The sequence below is a fragment of the Scyliorhinus torazame genome, chromosome 2 (assembly GCF_047496885.1).
Source record: "Scyliorhinus torazame isolate Kashiwa2021f chromosome 2, sScyTor2.1, whole genome shotgun sequence".
NCBI classification, from domain to species: Eukaryota; Metazoa; Chordata; class Chondrichthyes; order Carcharhiniformes; family Scyliorhinidae; genus Scyliorhinus; species Scyliorhinus torazame.
Window position 1 is genome coordinate 342,480,457 of NC_092708.1, and position 12,794 is coordinate 342,493,250.

At 41.8% G+C, this 12,794-nt stretch overlaps 1 protein-coding gene across 3 annotated transcripts in view; it reads left to right on the top strand.

Annotated features, from left to right (window-relative positions):
- dlk1 (delta like non-canonical Notch ligand 1) overlaps positions 1–12,794 on the top strand; it is a 103,723-nt gene that overhangs the window by 44,165 nt on the left and 46,764 nt on the right. For all 3 annotated transcript variants that reach the window (XM_072490690.1, XM_072490710.1, XM_072490700.1), the window contains exon 3: positions 8,017–8,086. In XM_072490690.1, coding sequence (XP_072346791.1) covers positions 8,017–8,086 — 70 coding nt within the window. The remainder of the gene's footprint in view (positions 1–8,016; positions 8,087–12,794) is intronic.

Below are 12,794 nucleotides of genomic sequence, written 5' to 3' on the forward strand. Positions count from 1 at the left end.
CGTCAGGGTAAACATTCATAGTTGGAACAAAAGCAGAATCGCCGATAATTCTGTTTTCCCGTCCATTTTAAAGATATTTGCTGCTGCAATGACATTTATATGCAAGACATTTGTAATGTTGATATTTTCACAAACTCTCAAAGGAACTACATCAATAGCAATGTGTTAGAATCCAGTTATGGCATTTAATGGGAAATGGGTCAGTATGAATAGATAAAAAGCTATTTTTTTGTTATTAAATGGCTAGGCTCTGGAGGCGATTGTACACAGCTTTGTGAGCACACTGCCGAGGAGGCAGCAGGTACATCACATTAACACAATAGCTGAAGATGGGAAACACAAGAGAAAGCTGCCAAATCACTCTCTGTGGAGAGAGAAACAGAGTTAACCTTTGGTCAGAGCCGGTGAAGGTTAAGAATATTCCCAATTTCAAACCACAAAGGCAGGGAAGGGGGAAGAAGAAAAGGAAAGGTGTGTAACAGTGTGATGGGCAGGAGAGCTTATCTCACCAAAGGTATACTAGAGCAAGGCAAAAGAAAATGGTAACAGGATAAGTAAAATAAGAACTGGATTCTAGTGGAGGTTTTCATGGAGAAAGCAGAATCACTGCCAACAGCTACTGTTGAAGAAAATGGGAGTAAGGGGTGATGATCTGAGCTTGTTGAACTCAAATGTTGAGTCAGAAACTCTTGTCACTTGTTTGATCGAAGGATGAGGTGTTATTGCTCAAACCTATGCTGAGCTTCATTGTAGGAGACCACGAAAAGAGAGATTAAAGTGGGAGATGGGTGGAGAATTAAAATGATGGGCTGCTGGGGCCCAAAGTCACTCTGGTGGACTGAAAAGAAATGTCCCACCAAGTACTCAAAGTGTTTGTTTTTTTCCCCTGTGGAGAGGAGACAACCTCACTAGCAGCTGAAAGGAGTGAAGTAAATCATTATTTAGAACCATAGAATTCCTACAATGTGGAAGGAGGTCATTCGGCCCATCGAGTCTACACTGACCCCCCTGAAAGAGCACCCTGCCCAGGCCCACTCCCCGGCACTATTCCCATAATCCAGCATGTATACTCCTGAGAAATATAGCAAACAAGTTAAATATACCTGGTTATAAAGTTTACAGGAGGGACAGAGAATATGGCAGAGGGGGTGGAGTAGCCTTACTGATTAGAAATACTATCAATGGTGAGGAAGGATACCATGAGGGGAAAGCATCCAGTGGAGATCATATGGGTGAGCAAAAAAGGATCTAAAACTGTAATGGCTACAAAGAACAAAGAACAAAGAAATGTACAGCACAGGAACAGGCCCTTCGGCCCTCCAAGCCCGTGCCGACCACACTGCCCGACTAAACTACAATCTTCTACACTTCCTGGGTCCGTATCCTTCTATTCCCATCCTATTCATATATTTGTCAAGATGCCCCTTAAATGTCCCTATCGTCCCTGCTTCCACTACCTCCTCCGGTAGCGAGTTCCAGGTACCCACTACCCTCTGCGTAAAAAACTTGCCTTGTACATCTACTCTAAACCTTGCCCCTCTCACCTTAAACCTATGCCCCCTAGTAATTGACCCCTCTACCCTGGGGAAAAGCCTCTGACTATCCACTCTGTCCATGCCCCTCATAATTTTGTATACCTCTATCAGGTCGCCCCTCAACCTCCTTCGTTCCAGTGAGAACAAACCGAGCTTATTCAACCGCTCCTCATAGCTCATGCCCTCCATACCAGGCAACATTCTGGTAAATCTCTTCTGCACCCTCTCCAAAGCCTCCACATCCTTCTGGTAGTGTGGCGACCAGAATTGAACACTATACTCCAAGTGTGGCCTAACTAAGGTTCTATACAGCTGCAACATGACTTGCCAATTCTTATACTCAATTGTTGTGTATTGACCCCGTAGCAGGTCTGAGGCATTATATTATATAAATGCAGAAGTTAGGCAACTGTCTAGCAAAGGCAGAGTAATATTAATGGGGGGATTTTAACTTCCACAAAGATTGGGAGAGGCAGACAAGCACCTGTCAGAATAGTAGCGAATTTCTGGAATGTGTCGGGATAGTTTCCTGCAGCAATATATTTGAGATGTAACAAGGGGACTAGCAGTGTTAGATATAGTTATGAGTAATGAGCCAAATTTAATTAGCAGCCGAACTGAGTGCGAACATTTATCAAATAGTGATCACAACATGATTGATTTCTGTGTAGCGTTTGAAAGTGAAACTCATGGTTCAGATACGAGAATTTTAGACTTGTGTACAGCTGACTTTAACAGGATGAAACAGAGACCCTTCACAGTAAATTGGGAAGATCTGTTAATGTGTCAAACAACTGAAGATCAGTGGAGAATGTTTAAAGAAACATTTAACAAGATGCAGAGTGAGTATATACCCCTGAGAGGAAAAGGCTCCACTTCACAAAAAAACAGCCATGGACAACTAAAAGGTTTAGGGACAGCATAAAACTAAAAGGGCTTTCAAAAATGCAAAACAGCACAGATCCAGGTGCATGGGATGGATACAAAGACCAGCAAAGGTCACAAAGCAGCTTATAAGAGCTACTGAAATATATTATGAAAGAAAACTTGCAAGGGACATCACAATCAAAAAGAAGAAATGTTATAGTTATACAAGGGGAAAGTGGGCAGTCGAGAGCAATGTAGGCCCACCAAAAGCTGAAACTGGAGATATTGTCAGTGATAATGGGGAAATGGCAGACATCTTGAGCAATTACTTTGCCTCAGTATTTACAGTTGAAAAGAAGAATAACTTTCCGGAAGTCCCAAATAATTAACAATCAATAGAGGAGAGAGACAATACAATTGACACATGTATATCATCATTAACTAGGAAATTAATGGAACTAAAGAGCAATAAATCCCTAGGACCTGACGGTTTCCACCCAAAGGTGTTAAAGGAAGTAGGGAGCACATTTAGCACACTGGGCTAAATTGCTGGCTTTTAAAGCAGACCAAGCAGGCCAGCAGCACGGTGCAATTCCCATACCAGCCTCCCTGAACAGGTGCCGGAATGTGGCGACTAGGGGCTTTTCACAGTAACTTCATTTGAAGCCTACTTGTGACAATAAGCGATTTTCATTTAATTTCATTTCATTTCATGGTAGATGCCCTAATTATAATCTTTCAGCGTTCCCTAGATTCAGGAGTAGTCCCTCTGGATTGGAAAGTTGCACATATTACTCCACTTTTTAAGAAAGGTGAAAGGGGGAAACCGGGGAATTACAGACTGGTTAGCCTAACGTCTGGATAGCCAGAGGCTTTTCCCCAGGGTAGAGGGGTCAATTACTAGGGGGCATAGGTTTAAGGTGAGAGGGGCAAGGTTTAGAGTAGATGTACGAGGCAAGTTTTTTACGCAGAGGGTAGTGGGTGCCTGGAACTCGCTACCGGAGGAGGTGGTGGAAGCAGGGACGATAGTGACACTTAAGGGGCATCTTGACAAATACATGAATAGGATGGGAATAGAGGGATACGGACCCAGGAAGTGTAGAAGATTGTAGTTTAGTCGGGCAGCATGGTCGGCACTGGCTTGGACGTCCGAAGGGCCTGTTCCTGTGCTGTACATTTCTTTGTTCTTTTGTTTGTTCTTTGTCTGTGGTAGGGAAATTGCTGGAGTCTATAATCAGGGATGGGGCAACTGAACACCTTGAAAAATTTTGGTCCGTCAGGGAGAGCCAGCATGGATTTGTGAAGGGAAGATTATGTCTGACTAATCTTATTGAATTTTTTGAAGAGGTGACTAATGTAGTGGACAGGAGAATGTCTATGGATGTTATTTATATGGACTTCCAGAAGGCATTTGATAAAGTCCCCCATAGGGGTCTTTTAACTAAGGTGGAAGCCCACAAGAGTTGAGGGCAGATTATTGACATGATTAGGAAATTGGCTGAGTGGCAGGCGACAGAGAACGAGGATAATGGGTAAATACTCTAACTGGCAGCAGGTGACTAGTGGTGTACCACAGGGAACTGTGTTGGGTCCTCAATTATTCACATTATTCATCAATGACTTGGTTGATGTTATAGAAAGTCATATATACAAATTTGCTAATGATGCAAAGTTAGGTGGCAATGTAGACAGCCTCCGGAGCACCTGAAGGAAATCCACACAGTCACGGGGAGAAAGTACAAACTCCACACAGACAGAATTGAACCCGGGTAACTGCCGCTGTTAGGCAGCTGTGCTAACCACTATGCCACCATGTTGCTTAATGCCATGAACAAGTGCAGAAAATAAACAAAAAAGGCTAATGGTAAATGCTAGCATTTATATCTAGAGGATTGGAGTATAAAGACACAGACGTTTTGTTGCAGCTATGCAAAACTCTGGTTAGACCCCATTTGGAGTACAGTTAGCAGTTCTGGGTAGCACAGCTTAGAAAGGATATTTTGGCCTTGGAGGGAGTGCAATGTAGGTTTACTAAAAAGATACATAGATTTATGGGGGTTAAGTTACACAAAGTAGGCCTGTATTTGCTAATATTTAGAAGGTTAAGGGGTGATCAGATCGAAGTATTAAAGATATTAACAGGGAAAGACAGGGTAGATAAAAATAAACTATTTCCAGTGGTTGGAGATTCTAAAACTAGGGGGCATAGTCTCAAAATTAAGACCATACCATTCAGGAGAAATGTTAGGAAGAACTTCTTCACTCAAAGGGTGGTAGAGGTTTGGAACTCTCTCCCACAAACAGTAGTTGAAGTTAGATCCGTTGTTAAATTTAAATCTGCAATAAATATATTTCTGTTAAGCAAAGATATTAAGGGATATGGGCCAAAGACAGTTAGATGGAGTTAGGCCACAGATCAGCTGTGATCTCGTTAAATGGCAGGACAGTCTTGAGGGACTGAATGGCCTCCTCCTGTTCCTATGTTCCATAGGCAGTAGTACAAAGGATGTAATGGGCAGACAGGGCACAACTGAAGACATGGTGGCATATGTAGAAGTTATCAAAGCCTTTAATACTTATTTTTGGAAAAACACCATTGTAGAGCAAACAATATTCAATAGGGGCACCCAAACGCAGTGCTGAAAGATAAATTAATTTGGGATTGCATTGTTATGGGAGTCTTAGAAGAGACACAGTTGGATCTTCTGCAGTCGAGGGATGATTTGACCCCATTGAAGCCTGTACAGATAATGAGGCAGGCAAGAGGAGAGCAAGCAAAACAATGTTTTATTCAAGGTGAAAATGAAATCTTGTGGCGATAAACAGGCTGATATAATCCAGTCGATAGCACACAGAAATTGCAGCACACCTAATCTCAAATAGAGAAAAGGAGAAGAAGGCACATTGCCGCTTTTATCCAGTGTTCTCATTGTCGCAGGCGAAGGGTGCCCCTCCAAAACTGTGGAATGCCATTCTTGCAAAAAGAGAGGCCATTTCAAATCAGCTTTTCACATCAAGCAGCTCTGAACAAAACAACGTGAGGAGAAGCAGCCAAGATCAAGGACCATTCAATAGATTTAACAGCATTAAGAAGGAAAAAAATTAGAGGTACTGTTCTTGGGATTAGTTATAGGGTCAAATGGGAACTATTGGAGTTCAGTTAATGCGGTCAATGGACATGAAACAAACTTAAACTTAGACACTGGAGCAGAGTTTCAATTCTTTCAGACACAGAACCGTGGTTAAAACCAGACTTCCTTCAGCTATTGACCATAAGGCTCCATGGTCCAGGAAACATTCAGCTGAGGTCAAGGGACAGTTAACTGCAAAATTCCGATACAAAGGAAGATAAATCGCAGAAACTTTTAGGTGATCCACAATCAATAATGTTCACCGAAAACTTGCACAGGTCTACAACTCATCTACAAAATTGATGAATTGAAAAACCTTAAGACCAGGCAGAATATTTCCCAGGAACAGGTGAAGGAACCAAACAAACCTGGGCAAGGAAAACAACTAACCCAGGACCAAGAAAAAATACCATCAGAAATGCACAAATATCAAAGACTGCTTGAGGAATTAGGCTCTTCTAAGAAAAAACTGATCAGTGAAGAGACCCAACTTTTGTGCTTGAATGATCAGTTTGCGAATGACAAACGAGAACTGGTGAGAATACTGGAATGTCGGTCACAGGAAGCGGAACACTTGGATGAGGACCTGAAAGCTTGTAGAAGCAAATTTTACCAAAGGCAGATCTTCAATTATAATTTGATGAACTTCAAGTATGAGAACTCTCTTAAATTTCATGAAAATGCCTTGAACAGGAAAAGGAATTGCTGACAAATTGGAACAGCTGGCTGAATGCTGAATTAAAAACCATGACTGATGAATTGTTGCAACTGTGCTGTGAAAAGAGCAGTGAAATTTGTAAACTCCAAAGCAATCTGGAGAACGAAAAGGATGAATCTCATGCAAATCAGACCAGAAACACCAGCAACAGAAAGAACCTCTGAGGGTATCCTGATTTGGGAAGGTCTTGGAACGAGATGAAGACAGAGACTTTGGGGTTGGGGTAGGATAATGTAAATAGTATTTATTGAAGTCAGACTTGGGGGAGATGTTGTATGAAGGGTTAATGTTACAAGTGTAAATATATAGTCTACATCAGTGATGTAAGATCACATGACATCAGAACATGGTAGATAGTTCTATGTAGAACCTCATGCTGAGTTTGTATTGTACATAGTTAATATAATGTTCAATAAAAGGTAGAGTTTATCAACAGCCTTGCCTGCAGCATTAATTGTAATTCCAAACCAGTGCCCAGCATATCCAAGACCCACAGCAACAATAGAAAACCCACCATGTGTTTAAAGGTAAATATCTCATGTAATAAAAACACCATCATGTAACAGTTGGGGAAACCAAGGACTTGAAGGTGCTCATGTCATCTAAGCAAACCATTTGTTTTATTTGGTTAGCATTTAGAAGGGATTGGATTTGTGTAGTTACAGAGAACAAAACAAGTGGGGAGGACCGTATTTATCATACTATGACTGTATATTACACACAAGTATATTCAGAAACATAACCATTACCAAGAACACAGTAATCTATGTAGTAATAATAATGCAGCAGCCAAATGAGCACATTCATAATGTCACACCAGCTATTTTGGGTTTCTATGGCACAAATGTTGAGGACGGTGGTGAACTTCAAAATCACTGGTAATTTGGTGCAGATAGTTAACTGTCCTTACAGGTTTCGTGGACCAAGTGGAACATATCACCTGTCAGGTGAGGATGAGCAATCTGAAGCATTGCCCACTATTCACAGGTAGATTGACTCTTGCTGAAGGCAGACTGACTGGGATGGTACTGATGATTACATTTTCAAAGCTCCTTACACTCTTGGATCTCTTTATTCTCCTCTACCATAACATGGTATTTAATTTATGCCGCAGCTCATAGAATTCCTACAGTACTGACTGCTCACCTCATTTCCACATCCTCAGCTTTGTTACTCTCACTAATGACATGTATACGCTGGAGTTAAGTACTCAGCTTTTGATGTACTGGCGCAAATGGAATATTGTTAGGATTCCTCATGAACAACCTCTAAGAAATTTAATTGACTTTTAAAAACTTTTCATCAACGTTTTTACTTCTGTGCTTCACCAATATGAATGCTCTGAGGAGAACTGAACACAGATGATTCACTGACATTCCACAACTTTTTAATTCAAATTTGCTTTTCTATAACATTCACCAGCAGAAGAACATCAGACCTCTAGTGCCTGACAGTCCCATTATTAATTAAGTCCATTCTTTGAATTCAGCTCTGTGGATTTAAATGTGAAATTGGCCTGAAATTAAAACAAAATGTAGATCATTGGGTAACCGATTAAACGATACCTTCGAGATAGCATACTAGGAATAATTAAACTTTTACTATCTATAATATTAAATGCCCACTGTAGATAGTAATACAAACATATTTGAGTCAAATAGCCCATTGGAAATTGCAGAGGTGATATTTCAAAATGTTTTTCCAGTATGGTAACTCCACTCGTTACTTAGATGATCATTTACTAATTGACATTTTTCTTTTACAGCTGAAGGGACTGAATGCCAGCGTGGCTGTCACTCGTTAACTGGATTCTGTGAGAGCACTGGGGAATGCAGGTACAAACTCAACTAAACATTTAGCCAGGGAAAGATGACCTAAGTTCCAGATTTGTAAAGAAGATAATTTTTTAACGTAATCTCAAACTACCATTGTTTGTCTAAACTGTCCAGCATGGAATGGTTATAGCACATAAGGAGACCATTTGTCGTGTTGAGACCACAGGTTCTCTGCAAGAGCAACCTCGATGTCATACTGGACCCCAAGATGAACTTTCATTCACATCTTTGCCTATAACCCCAGTAGGTTAGAATGGAGAAGGGTCTGGGTAGGGGGTTGGGGTTGAGCGTGCTGGTAACAGCGCTGCTCCCGATGGCCCGGGCAAGTACTCTGGGAGTCTGGTGGTGGTGGCAGCACTGAAGATTTGGAGTCAGTTGAGGCAGCATTTGAAGCTGGGGGCTGGGCCAGGGGAGATGCTGATTAGGGAGAATTATAGTTTTGAGCCGGGGAGGCTGGACTGGACGTTTCAGAGATGGGCGGAGAGGGGAGTCAGGGTATTAAAAGACCTGATCCTGGGGGGACTTTTTGCAAGGTTGGAAGAGTTGGGGGATAAATATGGACTCGGGCAAGGGGAAGGGTTTAGGTACCTGCAGCTCCGAGACTTTGCCAGGAAGGAGCTTCCCGCTAGCTCCGACCCCCTCATTGTTGGAAGAGGTATTGACAGCAGGAGGAATGGAGAAGGGGATGGTGTCGGTGATCTACGGGAGGAGTTTGGGGAAGAACTGGGTGTCCATGGAGGGGATAAAAGCCAAGTGGAAGGAAGAGTTGGGGGGGGGGGGGGCTATGGAAGAGGCTTTGTGGTGTGAGGTGCTCCGGTGGGTGAACATCTCAACCTCGTGCGTGAGGCTGGGGCTGAAGCAGCTGAAGGTAGTGTATAGGGCACACCCCTCGAGGGCGAGGGTGAACCAACTCTTTGAGGGAGTGGAGGGCATTGGCGGCACGGTAGCACAGTGGCTAGCACTGTTGCTTCACAGCTCCAGGGTCCCAGGTTCAATTCCCACCTTGGGTCACTGTCTGTGTGGAGTCTGCACGTTCTCCCTATGTCTGCGTAGGTTTCCTCCGGGTGCTTCGGTTTCCTCCCACAAGTCCCGAAAGACACGCTGTTGTGTAATTTGGACATATTGAATTCTCCCTCTGTGTACTCAAACAGGCGCCACAATGTGGCGACTCGGGGCTTTTCACAGTAACTTCATTGCAGTGTTAATGTAAGCCTACTTGTGACAATAAAGATTATTATTATTATTATATGTGAGCGATGTGGGAGGAGCCTCGCAAACCATGTACATATGTTTTGGTCCTATCCGAAACTGGAGAAGTATTGGAGGGAGGTTTTCAGTATCATCTCGGGGGTAGTGCATGTGCACTTGGAACCAGGGCCCCTAGAAGCCATTTTCGGGGTGTTGGACTGGCCCGAGCAGCAGGTGCAGGGGCAGATGTTTTAGCCTTCGCCTCGCTGATTGCCCAGTGGCGGGCCCTATTGGGATTGAGGTCAGCTTCGCCACCCTGTGCCTCAGCTTGGCGGGGGGACCTACTTCAATTTCTGACTCTTGAGAAGGTGAAATTTGAGCTGAGGGGAATGAAGGAAGGTTTCTAAATTCATGGGGACAGTAATTATGCACTTTCGAGAATTGGTTGCCATCCAACATTAGTGGGGGGAGTGAGTGTTGGGGTTATTGTTGTTTTTGGTTACACTGTTTATTGATTGACTGTTAATTTTTTTTTACCTTGAATGCACGGGTGGATGTTTTGGTCTGTATATTGAGCAGGTTGCTGTTTTTGTATGGGGGATTGTTAGTGTTTGTTTTTTCTTTTGTTGTTTATTTTGATGAAAATGTTAAAAATGAGGAGAATAAAAAGATTTAAAAAAAATATCTCTGCCTATAACTATGACAACTTATTTTCATCTCAGTAATATCTCCCATCCCAGTCTGCCTCAGTTCTTCCTCTGCTGAAACCCTCATCCGCACCTTGGTTATCTCCAGAATTGACTATTTTGATGCATTGCTGGCCGGCCCCTCAGGTTTAGGATAGCCAAATTCTATTAGCTGTCTCCAAACTTGCACCAGATGCTGTTCACACATCCCCCGATGCTCGCCAACCTATACTGGCTCTCAGTTAAACAACGGCTTGATTTTAAAATAATAATAATCTTTATTATTGTCACAAGTAGGCTTACATTAACACTGCAAGGAAGTTACTGTGAAACTTCTCGAGTCGCCACATTCCGGCTCCTGTTCAGGTACACAGAGGGAGAATGTAGATTGTCCAATTCACCGAACGGGAAGTTTTTCGGGACTGTGGGAGGAAACCGGAGATTCCGGAGGAAACCCACACAGACACGGGGAGAACGTGCACACTCCGCACAGACAATGACCCAAGCCGGGTATTGAACCTGGGACCCCAGTGCTGTGAAGCAACAGCACTGTGCTACTGTGCCACCCATACTCAACCTTGTTTTCAAATCCCTTCATAGCTTGGCTCCTCCCTATCTCCTCCAGCTCTCCGAGATATCTGTATTCCTTCAATTTTGTGTTCTTGTATTTGTGTTCTGGCCCATTGAGCCTTCCTGATTTTAATCGCATCACCATTGGTAGCTTTTATTTCAGCTGTATAGTTCCTCTGCTCTATAAGTCTCTCTGTATCTCTACCTCACTTTCCTCCTTTCAACACACTCCTTTAAACATAACGCTTTGACCAAGTTCTTGGTTATCTGTCTTTTGTGTTTTGGTGTTACATTTCATTTTATAATATTTCTGTGAAGCATCGCGGGTCATTTCATTATGTTAACAGTGCAATATAAATACAAGCTATTATTGCTTTGTTAGAGGTGAAAATATTCACACAAAGGCCTGAGTATAAGTAAAAAAGCAGTTTATTATATCAGAATTCTGGGGGGAAAGGCCTGACGCTCCGCAGTCTTTGACAGCACCTTTTCTCACTTGAGCTAAGGCTCACATGGGTTAATATACAGATTCAAGGGGCAGAATTAGTTGTATTCTCATTTACATACAATCAATCAACTATATTCGCATCACACTTCATTACATGCAGTCAATCAATTTTCCTAGCATCCCAGTTATCACATATATTGTTAAAGTGGGTGTTGTCTTACCCGCCCCTAACTTCATACAGAAGTCATTCAAAACTAACATAATGATGTCCTGCCTGCAACTGGGGTCCTTGATCTTATTAAGGACACATAGCATTTCTTGTTCTGGGAAGCTGTTATCAGCGGCCGTTGAAATACTCCCTAGGTTCTCATGAGGTAGTTTACACAGTTTGTAACTTATTTTTAAAGGAAAGTGGCTAGTTCAGCCATTTTGTGTCTTTAGTATTGCTAAAATAGTTAACAGCCATTTTCTGTCCTTTCTGATATTAACAAGCATTGTGTATACACTATCTATTTCTACAAATTGCCTCTTCTAAACAGGCATCTAAGCCAATGAGTACGTTTTGTCTCATCAGAACTATTCAAAAGTAATATAGGAGCACAAATGTAGTTTCAGGGCCACCTATAATTTATATCATAGCCCAGTATCACAAAATGCCCTCCAACAGCTTCATCAAAATTAAAGTTCAGCTAAATAATTTTACATCAATCCTGTTTATAAAGTGAATTAAATGTACAAGAAATACTTGGTGCATCTGCTGTATGTGTTATTATTCAAGGGGTAGATCTGAGTTAGGACAACCAATGTTGATTTTAAATTATTCAAAAAGATAACTGTGATACAATCTTGCTCCTAAACAGTTTTTTTCCACCTGAAGCATTAGCATTTCCCGCAGAGTTCCTGGTGATGAGATTTGTTCTCCTTTTTTCTAATCTAGAGACATAATGACGTCAACAGGCTTCATAGCCAGCAGCATACGGATGAACCAGTGCAGACATAGGGTAGCGATTATTAATCAGTATTATAAAATATAATTTTGTAAAAATAATGTACGTCTGGTCACTTGTTTTCCTTCTGGTTTTGCAGCGTGTTTCAAACAATGCAGTGTTCTGGTGGAATTTAAGTTCAATCATACTGAGACTAACACCACGGATTTAGACTCTTTGCTGCAAGAGTATTGAGAATACTTCTGGTTTGTTGTAGCCAACTTGGAGTTGCACGTTACTCTTAATCTCTTTGTACAGAGGTTAATTACTTTCCAATTTTAGCTTATTTGAGAAAGCCCAGAGGAAAATTTTTGTGGGATTTTTTTTTTTTTACCACTCATCGTTTTCCTGGAGTTCCCAAGACTAAAGTTACAGCATGGGAGTTCGGCCAAAATTCATCGCCTCTCCCTCACGAGTCGAGGCAATATTCCTCTTTTTGATCTATGTTAAAATGCAACTCCTTTTTCTTTCAGAAACCTCTTAAATACTTGCTTGGAGTCACCCTTAAGAAACTTGAACAAACAATATCCTGCTTTATAACTCTACATGATCTCCCATTAGTTCAATTCTCCTAATGTCCCATCATAGAGAGAGTTGAGTCCTCAGTTGTTTCTTTCATCATTAGTTTGAATACATGTTAAATTGGATTAAAGATGCACCCATTGATGGCATGGAATCATAATACCATCAGCCCATTCCTGTACTCAATCTTAATTTCTTTACAAACTTAATTTCACATCTGATATGTACCCAACAGTTCTGAGACTCACAATGACATTTTATTTTTCAATGTTCTAGCTTAAGGAGTTTTCAACTGGGATTTGTGACCT